The sequence below is a fragment of the Pecten maximus genome, chromosome 5 (assembly GCF_902652985.1).
Source record: "Pecten maximus chromosome 5, xPecMax1.1, whole genome shotgun sequence".
In the NCBI taxonomy this organism is placed as follows: Eukaryota; Metazoa; Mollusca; class Bivalvia; order Pectinida; family Pectinidae; genus Pecten; species Pecten maximus.
In genome coordinates this window covers 27,347,857-27,375,139 of record NC_047019.1, presented here as the reverse complement: position 1 = coordinate 27,375,139, position 27,283 = coordinate 27,347,857, and the positions used below count along the sequence as shown (strand labels likewise).

Below are 27,283 nucleotides of genomic sequence, written 5' to 3'. Positions count from 1 at the left end.
ATTTAGCATGACGATGAATTGACGTACTAGCATTATTCGTATTAAAGCCTGTTATTCCGTCAACACGTACCGGTCACGTTTCTGTCACCTACACACCACACGAATGTTCCCTCAATGATGTTTGTGGAATGGTGATTTGTTATGTTACAAGTTATAGAAGTGTTTTGTCCCTTAGCCACTGAGATTGATTTTGGATATATATTGATTACTGGTAATTCTTCGATGTTTATTTCCCTCCAGACCAAAACACTGTCGATCCCACAAGAGAGATTCCCTGAAATGATAATAAAACAGTACACGAGCCAGCAAAGTATGTAGAATGAATCCTTCTCTCTCTCTCAATCTCTCTCTCTCTCTCTCTCTCTCTCTCTCTCTCTCTCTCTCTCTCTCTCTCTCATGTGGAAAATAACCGATTTCGGTGTTAAATTAAAAACAAATATTATTAATAATTTTTAAATATTGATTTCCTGACGCCGAGCCGACGTCCAGCAATTAATTGGACTATGTGTAGTACAAAACTTACCTCTATCTATTTCTTGTAGGCCTTGCATGGTTAGATCCGAAACAATTTTACCATTGGATTTCGAATGAGATATCGTAAATCGAGAGGAATTTCCTCTCGTCACTCCCTTTAGTTTCCATTCGATGTCTTTATCATTACATCCGCTAGAGGCATGGAATTTACACCTAAAACTCGCGTTTCCAGCTTCTTTTAAAGTCTGTGGTGTCTGTGTAATGTTGCTAGAGGTAAGACTACAACCTGTATAAAATAAGTATTAAATAGGATAAATTTTGTACGTATATTCTTCATATTGATTCAAAAGACCAAACGTGGATAGCTGATGTCCTGTTTTCTAGGCGTCGTAGTCCACGTGTCGATTGAGAGTGGGTATAAATAGAAACACTTACATGATCTGATGTATTCTTGATCAGCGATGAAAAAGTCAACAACTTTAACTTTTCAATTTTTGTACGGGGTTCTTAGAGCGTTACACGTGTCCACGTGCATGGTTAATTGTCCAACCAGTGGTACATAGTTATTAGCAGATTAAATACAGTCGTAATAGTATCCATCGGTAAAATGGAAATCTACATTCTACATAGATATGTAAATCAATGCATTTTATATTGAGATACGAATTATATGTCACCATAGAGAAATTAACAAACTAACGAACAAATGCGATAATGTATAATATCTCCTTGTATAATTATGAAAATGTGAATTATAAAAAAACGAGCAAGCAGTAATTAACGATCAAAGGTATAATGATCAATTGTATTATAATCCGATAGATTTCTACAAAATATAATATACAAATATTATAACTCTTGATAATTATTTTATGTAGTAAAAAAAATGTGAAAAATGCCAAAGCTCTCTAGCAATTGAACAAAACTAAACTGATTGCTCCGCCAGTCGCCATCAATTTCTTATTTACCTACACTAAGGTAAACATTCTCTACTCAGGGAGACGAGAAGGCAACCTATCTTATTTAAACAGACCTCACCAACAGCAATAAAACTGTAAGTTACCACTGTAAATATACAGATTAAAGTTTATTATCCTTGGTCATACATAATCTCGAAAAGTACACATCTGTCGATACCATCTTACCCGATTTATGACGTAAGTCAATTGACTGATAACATATGGAAGGTCTCTCTGAAACTGAAACCAATCTTAAAATTTAAAATTCGATTGCTGTGATACGACAGTAAAAACAGGAGAGTCATGTTTAATTACGAAATGTAAATAAAAGCAAAGCAATGTGAGTATTGTTTTGATATACGACGTTGTTTACTTAAACTATCAGACCGTCAAACACACGTATCATACCTGGAGGCGTGGTCGTGGCTAACGTTGTTCTTGTTCCATTTAAATTTGAATCAGAAGTTGGCGTATCAGATGATCTGCTGACAGACGTAGTGGTACTGTCAGAGGAAGTGGTTATATCAGACGTAGTGGTACTATCAGACGTAGTGGGAGTATCAGACGTGGTGGTAGTATCAGACGTAGTGGTACTATCAGAGGAAGTGGTTATATCAGACGTAGTGGTACTATCAGACGTAGTGGAAGTATCAGACGTAGTGGTAGTATCAGACGTAGTGGTAGAATCAGACGTAGTGGGAGTATCAGATGTAGTGGTAGTATCAGACTTAGTGGTACTGTCAGACGTAGTGGAAGTATCAGATGTAGTGACAGTATCAGACGTAGTGGTAGTATCAGACGTAGTGGTAGTATCAGACGTAGTGGGGTTATCAGACGTAGTGGTAGTACCAGACGTAGTGGGAGTATCAGATGTAGTGGTAGTATCAGATGTAGTGGTAGTATCAGACGTAGTGGTACTGTCAGACGTAGTGGTAGTATCAGACGTAGTGGGAGTATCAGACGTAGTGGGAGTATCAGACGTAGTGGTAGTATCAGACGTGGTGGTAGTATCAGACGTAATGGGAGTATCAGACGTAGTGGGAGTATCAGACGTATCGGGAGTATCAGACGTAGTGGGAGTATCAGACGTATCGGGGGTATCAAACGTAGTGGGAATATCAGACGAAGTGGTGATGTCAGACGTAGTGGGAGTATCAGACGTAGTGGTACTGTCAGACGTAGTGGCAGTATCAGACGTAGTGGCAGTATCAGACGTAGTGGGAGTATCAGACGTAGTGGTAGTATCAGACGTGGTGTTAGTATCAGACGTAGTGGGAGTATCAGACGTAGTGGGAGTATCAGACGTATCGGGAGTATCAGACGTAGTGGGAGTATCAGACGTATCGGGGGTATCAAACGTAGTGGGAATATCAGACGAAGTGGTGATGTCAGACGTAGTGGGAGTATCAGACGTAGTGGGAGTATCAGACGTAGTGGTAGTATCAGACGTAGTGGTACTGTCAGACGTAGTGGGAGTATCAGACGTAGTGGTAGTATCAGACGTAGTGGTAGTATCAGACGTAGTGGTAGTATCAGACGTAGTGGGAGTATCAGATGTAGTGGGAGTATCAGATGTAGTGGTAGTATCAGATGTAGTGGTAGTATCAGATGTAGTGGTAGTATCAGATGTAGTGGTAGTATCAGACGTACTGGAAGTATCAGATGTAGTGGTAGTATCAGATGTAGTGGTAGTAACAGATGTAGTGTTAGTATCAGACTTAGTGGTACTGTCAGACATAGTGGGAGTATCAGATGTAGTGGTAGTATCAGATGTAGTGGGAGTATCAGACGTAGTGGTATTATCAGACGTAGTGGTAGTATCAGACGTAGTGTTAGTATCAGACGTAGTGGTAGTATCAGACGTAGTGGTACTGTCAGACTTAGTGGTAGTGTCAGACGTAGTGGAAGTATCAGGCGTGGTTGGAGTATCAGACGTAGTGGGAGTATCAGATGTAGTGGTAGTATCAGACTTAGTGGTACTCTCAGACGTAGTGGGAATATCAGATGAAATGGTACTGTCAGACGTAGTGGGAATATCAGATGTAGTGGTACTGTCAGATGTTGTGGTTATATCAGACGTAGTGGGTGTATCAGACGTAGCGGTAGTATCAGACGTAGTGGGTGTATCAGACGTAGTTGAAGTATCAGACGTAGTGGGAGTATCAGACGTAGTGGTACTGTCAAACGTAGTGGGAATGTCAGATATAGTGGTACTGTCTGACGAAGTAGGATTATTAGACGTTGTGGTAGTATCAGACGTAGTGGTAGTGTCAGACGTAGTTGAAGTATCAGGCGTAGTGGGAATATCAGACGTAGTGGGAGTATCAGACGTAGTGGGAGGATCAGACGTAGTGGGAGTATCAGACGTAGTGGGAGTATCAGACGTAGTGGGAGTATCAGACGTTGTGGTTATATCAGACGTAGTGGTACTATCAGACGTAGTGGGAGTATCAGACGTAGTGGGAGTATCAGACGTAGTGGGAGTATCAGACGTAGTGGTAGTGTCAGACGTAGTGGGAGTATCAGATGATGTAGTGGTAGTATCAGACCTAGTGGAAGTATCAGATATAGTGTTAGTATCAGACTTAGTGGTAGTATCAGACGTAGTGGTAGTATCAGACGTAGTTGGAGTATCAGAGGTACTGGGAGTATCAGATGTAGTGGTAGTATCAGACGTAGTGGTAGTATCAGACGTAGTGGTAGTATCAGATGTAGTGGTAGTATCAGACGTAGATGGAGTATCAGACGTAGTGGTAGTGTCAGATGTAGTGGTAGTATCAAATGTAGTGGTAGGATCAGACGTAGTGGGAGTATCAGACGTAGAGGGAGTATCAGACGTAGTGGTAGTATCAGACGTAGTTGAAGTATCAGGCGTAGTGGGAGTATCAGACGTAGAGGGAGTATCAGACGTTGTGGTAGTATCAGACGTAGTGGTAGTATCAGACGTAGTGGTACTGTCAGATGTAGTGGTAGTATCAGACGTAGTGGTAGTATCAGATGTAGTGGTAGTATCAGACGTAGTGGGAGTATCAGACGTAGCGGGAGTATCAGATGTAGTGGGTGTATCAGACGTAGTGGTAGTATCAGACGTAGTTGGAGTATCAGATGTAGTGGTAGTATCAGACGTAGTGGTAGTATCAGACGTAGTGGGAGTATCAGACGTAGTGGTAGTATCAGACGTAGTGGTAGTATCAGACGTTGTGGTAGTATCAGACGTAGTGGTAGTATCAGACGTAGTGGTAGTATCAGATGTAGTGGTAGTATCAGATGTAGTGGTAGTATCAGACGTAGTGGTAGTATCAGATGTAGTGGTAGTATCAGACGTAGTGGTAGTATCAGATGTAGTGGTAGTATCAGACGTAGTGGTAGTATCAGACGTAGTTGGAGTATCAGACGTAGTGGTAGTATCAGACGTAGTGGTAGTATCAGACGTAGTGGTAGTATCAGACGTAGTGGTAGTATCAGACGTGAGTTGAGTTCGAGTAGTGTATCAGACGTAGTGGTGAGTATCATGATATGTAGTGTAGGTATCAGACATAGTGGTTATGTCAGACGTAGTGGGGAGTATCAGACGTAGTGGGAGTATCAGACGTAGTGGTAGTATCAGACGTAGTGGGAGTATCAGACGTAGTGGTACTGTCAGACGTAGTGGGAGTATCAGATGTAGTAGTAGTATCAGACTTAGTGGTACTCTCAGACGTATTGGCGGTATCAGATGTAGTGGTAGTTTCAGACGTAGTGGTAGTATCAGACGCAGCGAAAGTATCAGACCTGGTTGGAGTATCAGACGTAGTGGTAGTATCAGACGTAGTGGTACTGTCAGACGTAGCGGGAGTATCAGATGTAGTGGTAGTTTCAGACGTAGTGGTAGTATCAGACGCAGCGGAAGTATCAGACCTGGTTGGAGTATCAGATGTAGTGTTAGTATCAGACTTAGTGGTACTGTCAGACGTGGTGAGAGTATCAGACGTAGTGAGAGTATCAGACGTAGTGGTAGTATCAGACTTAGTGGGAGTATCAGACGTAGTGGGAATGTCAGATGTAGTGGTACTGTCAGACGTAGTGGAAGTATCAGATGTAGTGGTAGTATCAGACGTAGTGGTAGTATCAGATGTAGTGGTAGTATCAGACGTAGTGGTTATATCAGATGTAGTGGGAGTATCAGACGTAGTGGTACTGTCAGGGTAGTCAGACGTAGTGGTAGTATCAGACGTAGTGGGAGTATCAGACGTAGTGGTAGTATCAGACGTAGTGGTACTGTCAGACGTAGTGGGAGTATCAGATGTAGTGGTAGTATCAGACGTAGTGGGAGTATCAGATGTAGTGGTAGTATCAGACGTAGTGGTTATATCAGATGTAGTGGGAGTATCAGACGTAGTGGCAGTATCAGGTAGTGGGACATGTATCAGACGTAGTGGAGTATCAGACGTAGTGGAAGTATCAGACGTAGTGAGTAATCAGACTGTAGTGGTAGTTATCAGACGTTAGTGGTAGTCAACGTAGGGAGTATCAATGTAGTGGTAGTATCAGACGTAGTGGTAGTATCAGACGTCAGTGGTAGTATCAGACTGGTAGTGGAGTGAGTGTATCAGACGTAGTGGTAGTATCAGACGTAGTGGGGTATTCAGACGTAGGGGAGTAGTTAGTATCAGATGTAGTGGTAGTTTCAGACGTAGTGGTAGTATCAGACGCAGCGGAAGTATCAGACCTGGTTGGAGTATCAGACGTAGTGGTATCATCAGACGTAGTGGTACTGTCAGACATAGCGGGAGTATCAGATGTAGTGGTAGTATCAGACGTAGTGGTAGTATCAGACGTAGTGGTAGTATCAGACCTGGTTGGAGTATCAGACGTAGTGGTAGTATCAGACGTAGTGGTACTGTCAGACGTAGTGGGAGTATCAGATGTAGTGGTAGTTTCAGACGTAGTGGTAGTATCAGACGCAGCGGAAGTATCAGACCTGGTGGTAGTATCAGACGTAGTGGGTAGTCAGACGTAGTGGTACGTGTCAGACTAGTGGAGTATCAGAGTAGTGGTAGTATCAGACGTAGTGGTATATCAGCATCATGATGTAGTGTATCAGACGTAGTGGTAGTATCAGACGTAGTGGGAGTATCAGACGTAGTGGTAGTATCAGACGTAGTGGTAGTATCAGACGTAGTGGTAGTATCAGACGTAGTGGTAGTATCAGACGTAGTGGTACTGCCAGACGAAGTGTAAGTATCAGGCGTGGTTGGAGTATCACACGTAGTGGGATTATTAGACGAAGTGGTAGTGTCAGACGTAGTGGGAATATCAGATGATGTAGTGGTAGTATCAGATGTTGTGGTTATATCAGACGTAGTGGGAGTATCAGATGTATTGGTAGTATCAGACGTAGTTGGAGTATCAGACGTAGTGGGAGTATCAGACGTAGTGGGAGTATCAGACGTACTGGGAGTAACAGACGTAGTGGTAGTATCAGATGTAGTGGTAGTGTCAGATGTAGTGGTAGTGTCAGATGTAGTGGTAGTAACAGACGTAGTCGGAGTATCAGACGTTGTGGTAGTGTCAGATGTAGTGGTAGTATCAGACGTAGTTGGAGTATCAGATGTAGTGGTTATATCAGACGTAGTTGGAGTAACAGATGTAGTGGTACTGTCAGACGTAGTGGTAGTATCAGACGTAGTGGTAGTATCAGATGTAGTGGTAGTATCAGACGTAGATGGAGTATCAGACGTAGTGGTAGTGTCAGATGTAGTGGTAGTATCAAATGTAGTGGTAGGATCAGACGTAGTGGGAGTATCAGACGTAGTGGGAGTATCAGACGTAGTGGTAGGATCAGACGTAGTGGTAGTGTCAGACGTAGTGGTAGTATCAGACGTAGAGGGAGTATCAGACGTAGTGGTAGTATCAGACGTTGTGGTAGTATCAGACGTAGTGGTAGTATCAGACGTAGTGGTAGTATCAGACGTAGTGGGAATATCAGATGTAGTGGTAGTATCAGACGTTGTGGTAGTATCAGATGTAGTGGGAGTATCAGACGTAGTGGTAGTATCAGACGTAGTTGGAGTATCAGATGTAGTGGGAGTATCAGACGTAGTGGTAGTATCAGACGTAGTGGTAGTATCAGACGTAGTGGGAGTATCAGACGTAGTGGTAGTATCAGACGTAGTTGAAGTATCAGGCGTAGTGGCAGTATCAGACGTAGTGGGAGTATCAGACGTAGTGGGAGTATCAGACGTTGTGGTAGTATCAGACGTAGTGGTAGTATCAGACGCAGCGGAAGTATCAGACCTGGTTGGAGTATCAGACGTAGTGGTAGTATCAGACGTAGTGGTACTGTCAGACGTAGTGGAAGTATCAGGCGTGGTTGGAGTATCAGACGAAGTGGGAGTATCAGATGTAGTAGTAGTATCAGACTTAGTGGTACTCTCAGACGTAGTCGGAATATCAGATGTAGTGGTACTGTCAGATGTTGTGGTTATATCAGACGTAGTGGGTGTATCAGACGTAGCGGTAGTATCAGGCGTAGTGGTAGTATCAGACGTAGTGGGAGTATCAGACGTAGTGGGAGTATCAGACGTAGTGGTACTGCCAGACGTAGTGTAAGTATCAGGCGTGGTTGGAGTATCAGACGTAGTGGGATTATTAGACGAAGTGGTAGTGTCAGACGTAGTGGGAATATCAGATGATGTAGTGGTAGTATCAGATGTTGTGGTTATATCAGACGTAGTGGGAGTATCAGATGTATTGGTAGTATCAGACGTAGTGGTAGTATCAGACGTAGTGGGAGTATCAGACGTAGTGGTAGTATCAGACGTAGTGGGAGTATCAGACGTAGTGGTAGTATCAGACGTAGTGGTAGTATCAGATGTAGTGGTAGTGTCAGACGTAGTGGAAGTATCAGACGCAGCGAAAGTATCAGACCTGGTTGGAGTATCAGACGTAGTGGTAGTATCAGACGTAGTGTGGTAGTATCAGACGTAGTGAGTATCAGATGTGAGTATCAGACGTAGTGGTAGTATCAGACGTAGTGGTACTGTCAGACGTAGTGGGAGTATCAGACGTAGTGGTAGTATCAGATGTAGTGGTAGTATCAGACGTAGTGGGAGTATCAGACGTAGTGGTAGTGTCAGACGTAGTGGTAGTATCAGATGTAGTGGTACTGTCAGACGTAGTGGGAGTATCAGACGTAGTGGTAGTATCAGACGTAGTGGTAGTATCAGACGTAGTGGGTATATCAGACGTAGTGGGAGTATCAGATGTAGTGGTAGTATCAGACGTAGAGGGAGTATCAGACGTAGTGGTAGTATCAGACGTTGTGGTAGTATCAGACGTAGTGGTAGGATCAGACGTAGTGGGAGTATCAGACGTAGTGGTAGGATCAGACGTAGTGGTACTGTCAGACGTAGTGGTAGTGTCAGACGCAGTGGTAGTATCAGACGTAGAGGGAGTATCAGACGTAGTGGTAGTATCAGACGTTGTGGTAGTATCAGACGTAGTGGTAGTATCAGACGTAGTGGTAGTATCAGACGTAGTGGGAATATCAGATGTAGTGGTAGTATCAGACGTTGTGGTAGTATCAGATGTAGTGGGAGTATCAGACGTAGTGGTAGTATCAGACGTAGTGGGAGTATCAGATGTAGTGGGAGTATCAGACGTAGTGGTAGTATCAGACGTAGTGGTAGTATCAGACGTAGTGGGAGTATCAGACGTAGTGGTAGTATCAGACGTAGTTGAAGTATCAGGCGTAGTGGCAGTATCAGACGTAGTGGGAGTATCAGACGTAGTGGGAGTATCAGACGTTTGTTAGTATCAGACGTAGTGGTGTATCAATACGTAGTGGAGTATCAGACGTAGGGGTCTGGTCAGACGTGTGGGAGTATCAGATGTAGTAGTATATCAGACAAAGTGTATTCTCTACCTCAGCGTAGTGCGGTAAATCAGATATAGTGGTATTTCAGACGTAGGGTAGTATCAGACGCACGAAAGTTATCAGACTGGTGGAGTATCAGACGTCAGTGGTATATCAGACTTAGTGGAGATCAGACGTAGTGGTAGTATCAGACGTAGTGGGAATGTCAGATGTAGTGTACTGTCAGACGTAGGAAGTATCAGACGCAGCGAAAGTTAAGACCTGGTTGGAGTATCGACGTAGTGGTAGTATCGAACGTATGGTACTGTCAGACGTACGGGAGTATCAGATGTATTGTTAGTTTCAGACGAGTGGTAGTAATCGACGCGCGGAAGTACAACATGGTTGAGTATCAGATGTAGTGTTAGTATCAGACTTAGTGGTACTGTCAGACGTGGTGAGAGTATCAGACGTAGTGAGAGTATCAGACGTAGTGGTAGTATCAGACGTAGTGGTAGTATCAGACGTAGTGGAAGTATCAGACGTAGTGGTAGTATCAGACGTAGTGGTAGTATCAGACGTAGTGGTACTGTCAGACGTAGTGGTAGTATCAGATGTAGTGGTAGTATCAGACGTAGTGTCAGTATCAGATGTAGTGGTAGTATCAGACATAGTGGTACTGTCAAACGTAGTGGAAGTATCAGATGTAGTGGTTATATCAGATGTAGTGGGAGTATCAGACGTAGTGGCAGTATCAGACGTAGTGGCAGTATCAGACGTATTGGCAGTATCAGACGCAGCGAAAGTATCAGACCTGGTTGGAGTATCAGACGTAGTGGTAGTATCAGACGTAGTGGTACTGTCAGACGTAGCGGGAGTATCAGATGTAGTGTTAGTATCAGACTTAGTGGTACTGTCAGACGTAGTGGAGTATCAGACGTAGTGGTAGTATCAGACTTAGTGGGAGTATCAGACGTAGTGGTAGTATCAGACGTAGTGGTAGTATCAGACGCAGCGGAAGTATCAGACCTGGTTGGAGTATCAGACGTAGTGGTAGTATCAGACGTAGTGGTACTGTCAGACGTAGCGGGAGTATCAGACGTAGTGGTAGTATCAGACGTAGTGGTACTGTCAGACGTAGTGGAAGTATCAGGCGTGGTTGGAGTATCAGACGTAGTGGGAGTATCAGATGTAGTGGTAGTATCAGACTTAGTGGTACTCTCAGACGTAGTCGGAATATCAGATGTAGTGGTACTGTCAGATGTTGTGGTTATATCAGACGTAGTGGGTGTATCAGACGTAGCGGTAGTATCAGGCGTAGTGGTAGTATCAGACGTAGTGGGAGTATCAGACGTAGTGGGAGTATCAGACGTAGTGGGATTATTAGACGAAGTGGTAGTGTCAGACGTAGTGGGAATATCAGATGATGTAGTGGTAGTATCAGATGTTGTGGTTATATCAGACGTAGTGGGAGTATCAGATGTAGTGGTAGTATCAGACGTAGTTGGAGTATCAGACGTAGTGGTAGTATCAGACGTAGTGGGAGTATCAGACGTAGTGGGAGTATCAGATGTAGTGGTAGTTTCAGACGTAGTGGTAGTATCAGACGTAGTGGGAGTATCAGACGTTGTGGTAGTATCAGATGTAGTGGTAGTATCAGACGTAGTGGAGTATCAGGAGTGTATCAGAGTGAGTGAGTTAGTATCAGACGTAGTGGTAGTATCAGACGTAGTGGGAGTATCAGACGTAGTGGTAGTATCAGACGTAGTGGTAGTATCAGACGTAGTGGTAGTATCAGACGTAGTGGTAGTATCAGACGTAGTGGTAGTATCAGACGTAGTGGGAGTATCAGACGTAGTGGTAGTATCAGACGTAGTGGTAGTGTCAGACGTAGTGGTAGTATCAGACGTAGTGGTTATATCAGACGTAGTGGTATCAGAATGGAGTATCAGACGTAGTGGTAGTATCAGATGTAGTGGTTATATCAGACGTAGTGGGAGTATCAGACGTACTGGGAGTATCAGATGTAGTGGTAGTATCAGACGTAGTGGTAGTATCAGACGTAGTGGTAGTATCAGACGTAGTGGTAGTATCAGACGTAGTGGGAGTATCAGACGTAGTGGTACTGTATCAGACGTAGTGGTAGTATCAGACGTAGTGGTAGTATCAGACGTAGTGGTAGTATCAGACGTAGTGGGTAGTATCAGACGTAGTGGGGTATTCAGACGTAGTGGTAGTATCAGACTTAGTGGTAGTATCAGATGTAGTGGTAGTATCAGACGTAGTGGTAGGATCAGACGTAGTGGTGAGTATCAGACGTAGTGGTAGTATCAGACGTAGTGGGAGTATCAGACGTAGTGGGAGTATCAGACGTAGTGGTAGTATCAGACGTAGTGGTAGTATCAGACGTAGTGGTACTGTCAGACGTAGTGGGAGTATCAGACGTAGTGGTAGTATCAGACGTAGTGGTAGTATCAGACGTAGTGGTAGTATCAGACGTAGTGGTAGTATCAGACGTAGTGGGAGTAAATCAGACGTATGGTAGTATCAGACTGTAGTGGTAGTATCAGACGTAGTGGTAGTATCAACGTAGTGGTACGTCATGACGTAGTGGAGTATCAGAGTAGTGGTAGATCAGAGTAGTGGAGATCAAAGGGTATGCAGATGTAGTGGTAGTATCAGACGTAGTGGTAGTATCGACGAGTGTAGTCGAGGTGAGTATCAGACGTAGTAGTATCAGAGTAGTGTAGTTCGAGTGGGTAAGCGTGTGGTAGTAGGGGTAGTATCAGACGTAGTGGAGTATCAGACGTAGTGGTGTATCAGACGTATAGTAGTCGGAGTGAGTATCAGACGTAGTGGGATATCAGACGTAGTGGTAGTATCAGACGTAGTGGATAGTATCAGACGTAGTTGGAGTTAGTATCAGACGTAGTGGAGTATCAGACGTAGTGGGTATTTAGACGTAGTGGAGTATCAGACGTAGTGGGAGTATCAGACGTAGTGGGTAGTATCAGAGTAGTGGAGTATCAGAGTAGTGGTAGTATCAGACGTAGTGGAGTATCAGACGTAGTGTAGTATCGACGTAGTGGAGTATCAGACGTAGTAGTGGTAGTATCAGACGTTAGTATGGGAGTATCAGACGTGTGGGAGTTCAGACGTAGTGGGTAGTATCAGACGTAGTGGAGTATCAGACGTGTAGTGGTAGTATCAGATTAGTGGTTAGTATCAGACGTAGGTAGGACGTAAGTCAGACGTAGTGGTAGTATCAGACTAGTGGGAGTATCAGACGTAGTGGGTAGTATCAGACGATGGAGTATCAGAGTAGTGGTATCAGACGTATGAGTATATAGTGGTAGTATCAGACGTAGTGGAGTATCAACGTATGGTAGTTCGACGTAGTAGTATCAGACGTAGTGGTAGTATCAGACGTAGTGGTAGTATCAGATGTAGTGGTAGTATCAGACGTAGTGGTTATATCAGACGTAGTGGGAGTATCAGACGTAGTGGTACTGTCAGACGTAGTGGTAGTATCAGACGTAGTGGGAGTATCAGAGTATGGTAGTTCAGACGTAGTGGTAGTATCGACGTGGTAGTATCAGATAGTAGTGGTAGTATCAGCAGTGGTACAGATGTAGTGGTATCAGACGTAGTGGTAGTTCAGACGTAGTGGTAGTATCAGACGTAGTGGGAGTATCGAGTAGTAAGATGGGATGTATCAGATGTTAGTGGTAGTATCAGACTAGTGGTATCAACGTGTGGAGTATCGACGTAGTGGTTTATCAGACGTAGTGGAGTATCAGACGTAGTGGTGAGTATCAGACGTAGTTGGTAGTATCAAGACGTAGTGGTAGGTATCAGACGTAGTGGAGTATCAGATCGTAGTGGTAGTATCAGACGTAGTGGTAGTATCAGACGTAGTGGTAGTATCAGACGTAGTGGTAGTATCAGCGTAGTGGAGTATCAGACTGTAGTGGGAGTATCAGACGTAGTGGGAAGTACGATTTATAGTAGGGTACGACTGTGAGTATCAGACGTGGTGGTTCTAGTGTGTCAGATATTTATTAGATCAACGTAGTGGGAAGTATCAGACGTAGTTGGAGTATCAGACGTAGTGGTAGTGTCAGATGTAGTGGTAGTATCAGACGTAGTGGTAGTATCAGACGTAGTGGTAGTATCAGACGTAGTGGTTATATCAGACGTAGTGGTAGTATCAGACGTAGTGGTAGTATCAGACGTAGTGGTAGTATCAGACGTAGTGGTAGTATCAGACGTAGTGGTAGTATCAGACGTAGTGGTAGTATCAGACGTAGTGGTAGTATCAGACGTAGTGGTAGTATCAGACGTTGTGGAAGTATCAGACCTGGTTGGAGTATCAGACGTAGTGGTAGTATCAGACGTAGTGGTAGTATCAGACGTAGTGGTAGTATCAGACGTAGTGGTAGTATCAGACGTAGTGGTAGTATCACTGTTACGTAGGGGTATTCAGACGTATGGAGTATCAGACGTAGTGGTAGTATAGACGTAGTGGTAGTATCAGACGTAGTGGTAGTATCAGACGTAGTGGGAGTATCAGACGTAGTGGGAGTATCAGACGTAGTGGGAGTATCAGATGTAGTGGGAGTATCAGACGTAGTGGGAGTATCAGACGTAGTGGTAGTATCAGATGTAGTGGTTAGTATCAGACAGTAGTGGAGTATCAGACGTAGTGGTAGCTATCAAGCGTAGTGGTGTAGTATCAGACGTAGTGGGAGTATCAGACGTAGTGGGAGTATCAGACGTAGTGGTAGTATCAGACGTAGTGGTAGTATCAGACGTAGTGGGAGTATCAGACGTAGTGGGAGTATCAGACGTAGTGGGAGTATCAGACGTAGTGGTAGTATCAGGTGTAGTGGTAGTATCAGACGTAGTGGGAGTATCAGACGTAGTGGTAGTATCAGACTGTGTGGTAGTATCAGACGTAGTGGAGTTCAGACGTAGTGGTAGTATCAGACGTAGTGGATTATATCAGACGTAGTGGGTAGTATCAGACGTAGTGGTAGTATCAGACGTAGGGAGTATCAGAGTAGTGGAGTATCAGAGTAGTGTATATCAGACGTAGTGGTGTATCAGACGTAATGGTAGATACTAGGTCAAGTGGAAGTTCAGACGTGTGAGTATCAGACGTAGTGGTAGATCAACGTAGTGATATCAGACGTAGTGGTATTCGACTAGTGGAGTATCAGCGTAGTGGAGTATCAGACGTAGGTCGGAGTATCAGACTGTGGAGTATCAGACGTAGTGGTAGTTCAATAGTTAGTGAGTAGTATCAGACGTAGTGGAGTATCAGACGTAGTGGTATTCAGACGTAGTGGGAGTATCAGACGTAGTGGAAAATACTATGGTGTTCAGACGTAGTGATTGGGTGTAGTAGACGTAGTGGGTATCAGACGTAGTGGTATATCGACGTAGTGGTAAGTATCAGAGTAGTGGATATCAGAGTATGAGTTGATGGTTGGGACAGATGGATAGACGTAGTGGAGTATCAGAGTAGTGGTTATCAACGTATGGAGATCAGACGTATGTAGTTCAACGTAGTGGTAGTATAGACGTAGGGTAGTATCAGACGTAGTGGATATCAGAGATGTCGTGGGTACAGAGTAGTGGTATAGAGTAGTGGTTATCGACTAGTTCTATCAACTGGGAGTACAACTAGTGGATATCAATGGTGTAGTTCCTTAGTGATTCAACGTATGGAATTCAGATGTATGTAGTATCCTTTATCCGCGTAGTGAACAGAGTAGTTTAGACGTAGTGGTATCAGAGTAGTGGTTCACTTGGATTCAAGTGTAGTCACTAGTGGATTAAGTAGTGGTATATCAGAGGTTAGTATCAGTAGTGTTCAATAGGTGAAGTATCAGGGGTGGAGAATTGTGGAGATCGACTATTAATCACAATTATAAACGGGAGTAGACGGTGGGATCAACTTTGGTATAGACGAGTGGTGGATCAACAGGGTAAAGTAGTGTCAGACTATAGTTCAGATTGTGTATTAGACGAGAATCGACGTAGTGGGATTATTAGACGTAGTGGTAGTATCAGACGTAGTGGTCGTATCAGACATAGTGGGATGATCAGACGTAGTGGTAGTGTCAGACGTAGTGGTAGTATCAGACGTAGTGGTAGTATCAGACGTAGTGGTAGTATCAGACGTAGTGGGAGTATCAGATGTAGTGGGAGTATCAGATGTAGTGGTAGTGTCAGATGTAGTGGTAGTGCCAGACATACTTCCTACCAATCCGAACAGTGACAATGCCAATGTGATATAAAACCTGCCGCGTACTGTTAATCCCATTATGTCAGCATCAAAACGATCTGAAATATAACAGAAAAAGTATGTTAGGTATTGCCATTTTAAATACCGGCGGTACACTGAAAAAATGCATTGCCTACAGCACTTATTTACAAGACAGCATTGTTGTCATTAAGGAAAACAAGAAAAGTCACATGGTCTGGTAACTAGTGAAGGAGGTTAACCTGTACTACCTTCTCTTGTTTCAATACACAGGTCAACTACTCTAAAGGAGGAAGAAGCATTGGAGTGAAAACAAACAAAGAATACCGACACATAATATATCCATAATTCTAACTCAAAATTAATAAAACGACGGCAAAATAGGAACAGAAATATAGATTGATGTGGATAAACTTAAAACATGTCAGGACAATAAACCAGATGAATCAGGGAAGTAAGCGACTTTGCTTCAGCGATAACACCCGCAATAAATAGCTAGGTTAACGATAACACCCGCCATACATATCTAGGTTAACGATAACATCCGCCGTACATATCTAGGTTAACGATAACATCCGCCGTACATATCTAGGTTAAATATAACACCCGCCATACATTTCTAGTTTAACGTTAATACCCGCCGTACATATCTAAGTTAACGATAACTCCCGCCATACATATCTAGGTTAAAGATAACACCCGCCATACATATCTAGTTTAACGATAACACCCACCATACATATCTAGGTTAACGATAACACCCGCCGTACATATCTAGGTTAACGATAACTCCCTCCATACATATCTAAGTTAACGATTACACCCACCGTACATATCTAGGTTAACGATAACACCCACCATACATATCTAGGTTAAATATAACACCCGCCATACATTTCTAGTTTAACGTTAATACCCGTCGTACATATCTAGGTTAACGATAACACCCGCCATACATATCTAGTTTAACGATAACACCCACCATACATATCTAGGTTAACGATAACACCCGCCGTACATATCTAGGTTAACGATAACACCCGCCGTACATATCTAGGTTAACGATAACACCCGCCATACATATCTATGCCAATTCGGGTTACGCCACATTTTCAATGATGACTAGGACGGTAACAACAGTACAAACATCGGGGACTGAAGTCCACCAACAATGTCTACCACCTGTACGACAAACCTCGGGGACTAAAGTCCACCAACAATGTCTACCACCTGTACGGTAAACCTCGGGGACTACAGTCCACCAACAGTGTCTACCACCTGTACCACAATCCTCGGGGACTAAAGTCCACCAACAATGTCTACCACCTGTACGGTAAACTTCGGGGACTAAAGTCCACCAACAATGTCTACCACCTGTAATTCGATGAGATGGTACATGAAAGAACCTACGGTATCGTACCTGTATACATAATACTACAAAAAGACACCAGACTCCATACGTATACAAAAGGTACTCTAGATATAATCACCTCTCAAAACAATAATACAATCAAAATAACCGTACAGCTGTTTAATCCTTCTAGGACTCGTCAGTGAAGCTAAGGGCATTAAGGTGGAAACAATCAAAGCTTGAAAAAGGTAAAAAAAAAAAATGGATGGAGAGGTACAAAAGACACAATATGAAATAAATTTGACAATGTTCAATGTTTTATTTCAATACAACGTTAGGTACATATTAATATTCTGAACTGAGTCCGTGTGAATTAAAATGTAGCAAGCGGGTTACAATATACCTCGGGAACTGAAATACCCAACAGTAGTGTCTACCGACGGCAATCTCAAAGAATAATACAAAAGAAACACAAGATATAAACTAAAGCAGAGGCCACCAAAATTAAAATTAGATAGAAAGACATATCAAAAGCTAAATTGGTATTAAGACAAGTGACTTCCTTATGGCAAGCCAAATTTCCTTTATTCGCGGAGTAATGTTGGTCCAGTATTTTTCCAAATTATATGAAATATCTTATATATTTTATTAGATACCTTATATACATTGTACTAGTAATTTCCTTTATAAGATAGCATATATGATACATAAGATATCTCATATAATATACATGTATAAGATATCTTATAAAATATATATCTTATTTAATTTTCTTATAAGATATCTTATATAATCATATATGATATCTTATGAACTTTATAAGATATCATATCTTTTATGAAATATCATATATATTATATAAGATATCTTTTATGAGATAACTTATATATTATATAAGATAACGTATAAAAAAAGTATATAAGATATCTCATTTATTATATAAGATAAGCATTTAAGATATCTGATCAAGTTCATAAAATATCTTATAAAGTTCATAAGATATCTTATATAATTATATAAGATAATAATTATATAAGATATTTTATATAATTTGGTAAAATCTTGGATCAACGTTCCTCCGTGAGTAAATGACAACTTGGCTTGCCATATTAAGGCAAGTGACTTCCTTGTTTAAGAATCCTTGTCAGACAAACATAAGCTTTTAAAGATAAAATTATACATTGTACATAAAAATAAAACCGCTGTACTACAACGTTCTACCATAAATGAATGTTTGAAGGCCGTTAAACTGTTAAATCACAAGCATTTATCATAGGGAAATAATCCATGTGTTTGCGTCGTGTTTGTACATGTATTACATTTCTGGTGTGGCCATTGCGCAGTTTATAACTTTAAATTTGGAATTTACTTTATAGTGAAACTACTTCAAATGTTAAAACAAAAATGTACGACAAATCATTTTCATTCCTCATTTTAAACCAAGATTCAAGAACTATATTTGAAAAATTTATACAATTATCTTGTACGTTGCAAATGTATTGTAAATATCATGATCGGTTTATGTAAAATTCACCAGTGATATACTAAAAAATAAGGAGGGTGGTATTTTTATACACTGTTCAAGTCTGACCGTAAATCAAACGATTTGAAGTGGAATCCTTAATGTGAAAGACAAACACAAATAGTATGCCAGTGCACAGTAACAGCACAGCATGTACATGGATATGTCTGGTTGAGTCGCCTGACGTTACAATCTGTTTAGTGCACTTTATATGATCACGTTATTAAAAATCAATAGTCAAGTCATTTAAATGTTTGTTCGAAATGTAATCTGTCTGCATCGACGTCTTATGAAGTTATCTATTTCATCCAACGTTTGTTTGTTAGGATCCAGTACCTATATTGGTTTATACCGTCGTTATTACTTACTAAACCCTATATATACATATAATGAATGCTGAGATTACTAAATGTATTTTGTATAATTTTAAAACCCCTACTAAAAGTGCATAACTTTACAATAATACTAAACATAATAAAATACATTAAATAAATGCATAATTCTATTTAAGTTGCAATATTTGTGTTTTTCTGTAAACAGAGGTCATTACATGGATGTTACATTTAAATTATCAAACGTGGCCAAAAGTGGCCGGTATATATGTTTAAATGGGATATTGAAGATAGGTGCTATGTATTTTGGGTTGTGAGTGTTTGTGAATTGATACTAATGCTTGATTATTTGCGTTTTCTTTGAATCGGTGCTAGGGTCTAAGGGTTTGGAGTTGAGTACACCATCATCTGATAGTGGACTATTCAAATGACACTGTTGTCTGTGATCCGTCCTTTGACAATCCTTGATACCGTTATTTCTACGAAAGTAATGAATGGGTCCTCAAATTTCAGGTGAAGTTTCCCATTGGACTGTTATTTTTTAAGACAGATCAAAAGAAAATCAATGAGAGGAGGTCTTGTTAAATATTGTAAATTGAAGTCCGTTACCACTATTTGTACTGAATGGGTCTTTGTCAAATTTCATAATCGTGTTTCTGATTTCATTGGTCCTTAAGTTGTACACGGTCAATTTTGAGATTGATTGGATATAAAATGGCCGATTGGAGGCCATTTGGATTTTGACATTTGAAGTTTGGTTTCGTCTTTAGAACAACTTGAACAGAAGAAAATGGGATAGAAGGAAAAATTAGATAGACCTGCCTGACATGAATTTCTAATTGAGTTGTGATGAACAGGTACTAGGATAAAGGGTTTGAGTTGTGATAAACTGGTGCTAGGATTTAAGGGTTTGAGTTGTGATAAACTGGTGCTAGGATTTAAGGGTTAGAGTTGTGATAAACTGGTGCTAGGATTTAAGGGGTTGAGTTGTGATAAACTGGTGCTAGGATTAAAGGGGTTGAGTTGTGATTAACTGGTGCTAGGATTTAAGGGTTTGAGTTGTGATGAACTGGTGCTAGGATTTAAGGGTTAGAGTTGTGATGAACTGGTGCTAGGATTAAAGGGTTTGAGTTGTGATAAACTGGTGCTAGGATTAAAGGGGTTGAGTTGTGATAAACTGGTGCTAGGATTAAAGGGGTTGAGTTGTGATTAACTGGTGCTAGGATTAAAGGGGTTGAGTTGTGATAAACTGGTCATAGGATTAAAGGGTTTGAGTAGTGATAAACTGGTGCTAGGATTAAAGGGGTTTAATTTGATAATTGTTGGTACTCAATGAGGATACAAACACGTCACTTATTGTACTAAGTTACCGCTACCTGAACGAATGATAACCAAGCCAAGAATATCACCCCTCAACTAGGAGGAGAATTCCATATCACACCATCAATACGTACATGCTATCCGTCAACAATTTAAGAGTAACATGCAAATTAACACGCTCACTTTAGATTTTTTTTTCTTGTTCATATTGATGAGTTGGATACCATAAATTGAATTACTTTCATGCCGTCCAATTCGTACGACCATTAATGATAGAGATACATCCGTTAATGTTGTATTCATGAATTAATGTTTTAAGTTAGATAAAGACTATGTTACAATTAAATGCATCACCAGGAAATGGTGCGTTATTTTTTCGGCATAGCCGTATAATTTTCTTTTGTTTCCGGATATGACGCGACAGGTGGCGTTACTGGTCAAGATGAAGTATGTGATTGGTCAATGTAGCGGTAAATGCAAAATGCACACGTTCAGTTAAAGACGAAACAAAATTGAGATTGAATGTAAGCTGAATAAGTTGATGACACAATTATAAAATCATATTTCTGATTTAAATGCAGTCTTATTATCACCAAAAATGATTTCAACTGATATAATTTTGTTATCCGTGCTGAAACTGCGTATTTACTAATTAGTTCGTTAATGTATTTCACCAGTAGTTTTACAGTATAACCACCAATATTAAAACTATGCCGCCGTTTATCTTTTTCAAAGATATTTCTTGTTTATTTCTTTTTTTTGGGGGGGGGGGGGGGGGGGGGGGGGGTATATTAATTTTCTTTGATGTCAAAACTTAGGGTGAGTAGGGAAGCTTCAACTCCTTGTATGCGAACATGTAGAGTTTGTGTTTACACTTCCCAGAAATTGTAGCTTTTATCAGTGTTTCCAAGAATATGAATCATTTGATAAATTTGATAAAGGTTTTTTTTCGAATTGCAAACTGTTATTGGTAGAACCTGTTTGTGTCAAAAATAGTCCTAGAAAGACGAGACAGATGAAGGACGTAATTTTCAATATATCTATCATTCAGCGTATGTTGTTGCTATTACATACTTCACATCGTGTAGTTTATTTGTATGGGGTGTGGTGGGGTAGTTTTAAATCTTTTGATTATATAGCACAGATTACATAGACGTGTAAACCCGATGGTACTGATATCATATTATTTTATCTGATTGTAAACAGTTTTAAAAGGAATCAATACGTTTTTAAATGAGGAAACTGTCGAGTCCATGACGAAAACAAAATGAGCTCGCTGTTGACAAGGAGATTAACCAAACTAAGGTACAGACGAACATTAATTCTGGGTTGGTCCACAACATATATATCTCTGAAGTGACTCCCTTTTCCTAATAACCTTTTTGGAGTATTAATGATAATGTATCATCACAGAAATGAAGAAATACCATAAAGAAATTGACGTCATTACTTGGGGCGATATTTTATAAGAAAAGCACAAGAAATGATAGTCATCAAAAGATTTAATCTTAGCCGCTTACCTTGTTTAGTTCTTCTCCTCCGAAGTCCTTACCGTGTGTCAGCTGCCTTAAGATATCGGCCAACAGCGGACCTGAAGAACGTCCTATACGTTTTCGATATTAGTATGAACACTGAAAACAGTACAATAAATAATTCAAACTTTTTTCCCCGAGATTTTAGGATTCAATGTCAGGGTTTGGTTAAATACAACTTCAAAATATGACCTCGTCGTTAGGGAACTGCCAATCTCAGAGGTATTGTATCGTCAGATAAACTTACCTTGGATCAATGTACCTGAAAATAATATGTTAACACGACAAACATGCTTTAATATCCCTAACGTTTTCAGGCCTTGTGACTATATTTAGGCAATTGATTTTATATCGTCCTGACAACAATATTACCATGACGTAACACAATGAATAGTATGATAAGTTAAACTGGGACTTTTAAAACGTTTTCAAAATGAGGGTGTACAAATATGCAATTATCAGTTTTAAATGTAGTGAAGGTTTGAAAAGTTAAATAACAATGTCAACCTTTTTGTAGCGCGCCAGAGAAAGAAACCTTTTCTTTCTTCTTTTTTTTTAACAATTCGACAAAAGAACTGTTTACCTACACTTTTTCACAGCAACAAATTGAAAAAGGGCAAATTCATTCAATGAAAATACGAATATTCCAAAATGAATAACTCGTAAATTGTCGATAAAAATGGCACCGTGTAATAAAAAAAACCAAAAAAAAAATCAAAAAAAAAACCAAACCAAACAAACAAAAAAAAAAAAAAAAAAAAAAAAAAAAAAAAAACCAGAAAAGAACAAACAAAAACAATAATTGAACTTAACTTACAGAAATATAGTTTTAAATGATTCTCCTAAAGAATTATATCATAACGGAAATCAAATCAAATGTTATGTTTAAACATAAATGTGTTGCGTACTACTGTAATCGACAAACATATCAATGCCAACCCTAAAATGGAATTATTGCACCAAATTATTAGATCCTTAACAGGCTTAAAAATCAACTAGATTACTTTTTTCCCCAGAAAAACTTACCTTGGCTTCTGTTCTCGCCATTACTCCTTCAACATAAAAGAATCGGGAAAGATTAATTTGAGAAAAGTCAGCTTATAACAATTAAGCTGTTTACAAAAAGTGCACAGTTACGTGGTCGCTTTTACGAAAGATACAGGTGCGTCAAGGATCCCAGTAAGGCATTTATAACTGTTAACGGTGGGTATTTACACAAAAACGGCTGTTTTTATTCTTTCTTTTATAACCGTTAAGGTCACTCATAGCGAATGAGCTACATAAAAATTGTGATATAAATTCAAACCTGAATATGCATTTGAAATAAATAAATCGTTCACACCCTTTTTACTTAATCGAATATAACGATTTAGAGTCCTTCATCTTTCACGAAACATTAAAGAGCTTCATGTGTTAACAGACTTCATTAGTTAAGAATATCTACCAGTTAGTCAGATTAATTAGTTAACGAGTTTCATTGGCTAACGACATCCATTAGTTTACGAGATCCATTAGTTTACGAGGTTCAGTAATTAGCGGGATTCATTAGTTAGCGGGATCCATTAGTTAGCGAGAGCCATTAGTTTACGAGATCCATTAGTTAGCGAGAGCCATTAGTTTACGAGATTCAGTAATTAGCGGGATTCATTGGTTAACGACATCCATTAGTTTACGAGATCCATTAGTTTACGAGGTTCAGTAATTAGCGGGATTCATTAGTTAGCGAGATCCATAATTAGTTTACGAGATTCAGTAATTAGCGGGATTCATTAGTTAGCGGGATTCATTAGTTAGCGAGATCCATTAGTTAGCGGGATTCATTGGTTAGCGAGATCCATTAGTTTACGAGATCCATTAGTTAGCGGGATTCATTAGTTAGCGGGATCCATTAGTTAGCGGGATCCATTAGTTAGCGAGATCCATTAGTTAGCGAGATCCATTAGTTAGCGGGATTCATTAGTTAGTGGGATTCATTAGTTAGCGAGATTCATTAGTTAGCGAGATTCATTAGTTAGCGGGATCCATTAGTTAGCGGGATCCATTAGTTAGTGGGATTCATTAGTTAGTGGGATTCATTAGTTAGCGTGATCCATTAGTTAGTGGGATTCATTGGTTAGCGAGATCCATTAGTTAGCGGGATCCATTAGTTAGCGAGATCCATTAGTTAGCGGGATTCATTAGTTAGTGGGATTCATTAGTTAGCGAGATTCATTAGTTAGCGGGATCCATTAGTTAGCGAGATCCATTAGTTAGCGAGATCCATTAGTTAGCGGGATTCATTAGTTAGCGAAATCCATTAGTTAGCGGGATTCATTAGTTAGCGGGATTCATTAGTTAGCGAGATCCATTAGTTAGCGGGATTCATTAGTTAGCGGGATCCATTAGTTTACGAGATCCATTAGTTAGCGGGATTCATTAGTTAGCGAGATACATAGTTTACGAAATACTTTACTTAGTGAGATTTATAAGATGAATTACATACAGATGATAAAAATAAATGTCCTGTTGAATACAATAAATCAGAAATATGATATTTAGACGTTGCTGGTTGTTTTGAAGGCTACCTGCGTGAAAAGTCAAGTATTAATGCAACAGGGACTCTCTCTTTAAAGATATGGCATATTTAAATAAATTGATTTAATATTTTCGTATAGTGCCTATTTCATTAATGTTGTCAGTCTACATGTAATAATGAACTATCCGGCCACAGCTTCGTGTCCAGAAGTTACGTCCCTTGTTTCTGGTGTTGTAGCCAGAGGAAGTACAACATGTAACTCGTGCTTCAGATGCATTCAACAATAGGGTAATCTACATTGTGTTTGGTCAATTTATTGTTACTTATATATTCTCTTAACAATAGCTTATAAAAACTATTTTAACTATTTTGTACAATATCTATTGAAATAGAGGAAATTATGGTATTCAATAAGGCGGTTGAGTATGTTTTTTGAGTTTCAATTATTCGTAAATGTAGTTTTTATGTTTAGTAACAAGAAGTGCAGTATGGGCGAAACATATAATTTTTTTTTCTAACATTCAATAAAGGTGTTTTCGCAGCCGGAAGACATATTGATCATTGATTGTTTAACACTGAAAACGGAAGCATTGCACGGACATGGTTCTAAAACAATCAATACTTTATAGCTATAAACCAATTGAAAGAGTTTTTATATCCACTTATCAATAGAATCAATATTGTATAGCTATGAACCAATCAAATCAGTTGTTACGTCCAGTTTTTAAGACAATCAACATTTTATAACTTTTAGCCAATTGAATAAAATGTTATATACTGCTTTAGATTAGATTTAGTATATACAGTAATAAGACTAAAGGTTATGAAACATCTACGTTCTCAGTTGAAAACACCTACCTCATCCGTTGATGGCCCATTGTAAGAGGCCTTAAGGACAATAAGGGATCTCTAACAGTCACAAATGACAACAATACAAATGACAACAATACAAATGAAAACAATACAAATGACAGCAATACAAATAACAGCAATTCAAATAACAACAATACAAATAACAACGATACAAATAACTTAATTATGTTAAACGCTAAGGATATTCGCAAATAAAAACTCGAAATAGAAATAAAAACTATTAAAAATGTATGAGTATTCATGCATATGTATGTGAATAATGATCATGAATCGTGAATGGCAGCCACGGCAATGACAGACTTGTGAACAGGAGCATCGAACTGATGGAGCAATGGTGCTTCCATCGTTTCGATTGTTGTTTGGTCTCTGGGGTAAAATTGTTGACCCGTGTTTCATCCATAGTGACGAATCTCTGAAGAAAGCTGGCAGGAATTTCCTCAAAAAGGTTCAGATTAGCACGCGATAATGTACGCCTGGTGCAAACTCCTCGGTCATAATGGAATGTACTCTTTCCCATGAAATTCCACCTCTACAGGCTATATATCTCTCTGTGACTCGCCTATCAGTCATAACCATACTATGAACTTTATTAACCATTTCTGGGGTTGCAACACTGACATGCCTTCTAGCACAGGGGTCATCCTCAAGACTCTGTCGGCCGTGCTTAAATTCCGCCACCCACATTTCCACTGTAGCATATGAAGTGGCATCTTTCCCTTGTGTTGCTACCATATCGTTATGGATATCCTTAGGTGTTAAACATTTTTATGCAAATATTGGATCACTGCTCTTGCACCGATTTTGTCCATTTTGCAAAAGTCGCTTGAATGTTTATTATATCAGTGTCTATCTGATATAAATGTTTTCTCCTTTTTAATGGCGGAATTTTTGTTCGCTGTTTTTTAGGTCATCTGACCCAAAGGGTCAGGATGACCTATAGTCATCGTGCTTCGTCCGTCGTCGTCCGCCGTCCGCCGTGCGCCGTGCGCCGTCCGTAAACTTTTTCTTTCAAAACGCTACTCCTCCTTAACGCTTGGGTGGATTACTTCCAAATTTGGTTTGAAGCATCATTGGGGGAGGGCAATCATATTTTATATAAATGAGGCTGGTCTGACACCTGGGGTCAGAAGGGCGGGGCCCCAAATAGGGAACTTAGGTGAATATTGCTATAAAATCCTACTCCTCCTTTACCCTTGGGTGGATTACAACTGAATTTGGTGTGAAACATCATTGGGGGAGGGCGGTCATATTTTATATAAATGAAGTTGGTGTGACCCCTGGGGCCTGAGGGGCGGGGCCCCAAAAGGGGAACTTTGATGAAATTTTGCTATAAAATCCTACTCCTCCTTAACCCTTTAGTGGATTTCAACCAGATATGTTGTGAAACATCATTTGGGGAGGGCGGTCATATTTTATATAAATGAGGCTGGTGTGACCACTAGGGCCTGAGGGGCGGGGCCCCAAATGGGGAACTTTGATGAAATTTTGCTATAAAATCCTACTCCTCCTTAACCCTTTAGTGGATTTCAACCAGATATGTTGTGAAACATCATTTGGGGAGGGCGGTCATATTTTATATAAATGAGGCTAGTGTGACCCCTGGGGCCTGAGGGGTGGGGCCCCAAATGGGGAACTTTGATGAAATTTTGCTATAAAATCCTACTCCTCCTTAACCCTTTAGTAGATTTCAACCAGATATGTTGTGAAACATCATTGGGGGAGGGTGGTCATATTTTATACATATATATATATAAATGAGGCTGGTGTGAGCCCTGGGCCCAGAGTGACGGGTCCAAAAAAGGGAACTTTGATGAAATTTTGCTATAAAATCCTACTCCTCCTAACACCCATAGTGAATTATTACCAAATTTGGTGTGAAACATCATTGGAGGAAGGTGGTCATATTTTATATAAATGAGGCTGGTTTGACCCCTAGGGCCAGAGGGGCGGGGCCCCAAAAGGGGAACTTTGGTGAATTTTTGCTATAAATCCTACTTCTCTCTAACCCTTGGGTGGATTAATACGAAATATGGTGTGAAACATCCTTTGGGAAGGGTGGTCATATTTTATATAAACGAGGCTAGTGTGACCCCTGGGGCCTGAGGGGCAGGGCCCCAAAAGGGGAACTTTGGTGAATATTTGCTGTTAAATCCTAATCCTCCCTAACCTTTTGGTGGATTACAACCAAATTTGATGTGAAACATAAGGTGACGGCAATCATATTTTTTAATGAGACAGGTTTGACCCCTGGGGAAAAAAAGATGGGGCAAAAGGAGCGCTTAGGTTAAACATTTCTT

General features: G+C 40.3%; 1 protein-coding gene across 1 annotated transcript in view; it reads right to left on the bottom strand.

The window, feature by feature from the left end:
• Positions 1-25,718, bottom strand: part of LOC117328380 (adhesion G protein-coupled receptor L3-like) — a 44,411-nt gene extending 18,693 nt beyond the window's left edge. The window contains exons 1-4 of the mRNA XM_033885907.1: positions 25,609-25,718; positions 22,625-22,650; positions 524-760; positions 71-274 (exon numbers count right to left, since the gene is read on the bottom strand). Of these exons, the coding sequence (XP_033741798.1) occupies positions 71-274; positions 524-760; positions 22,625-22,650; positions 25,609-25,718 (577 nt within the window). The remainder of the gene's footprint in view (positions 1-70; positions 275-523; positions 761-22,624; positions 22,651-25,608) is intronic.
• Positions 25,719-27,283: the final 1,565 nt, after the last annotated feature.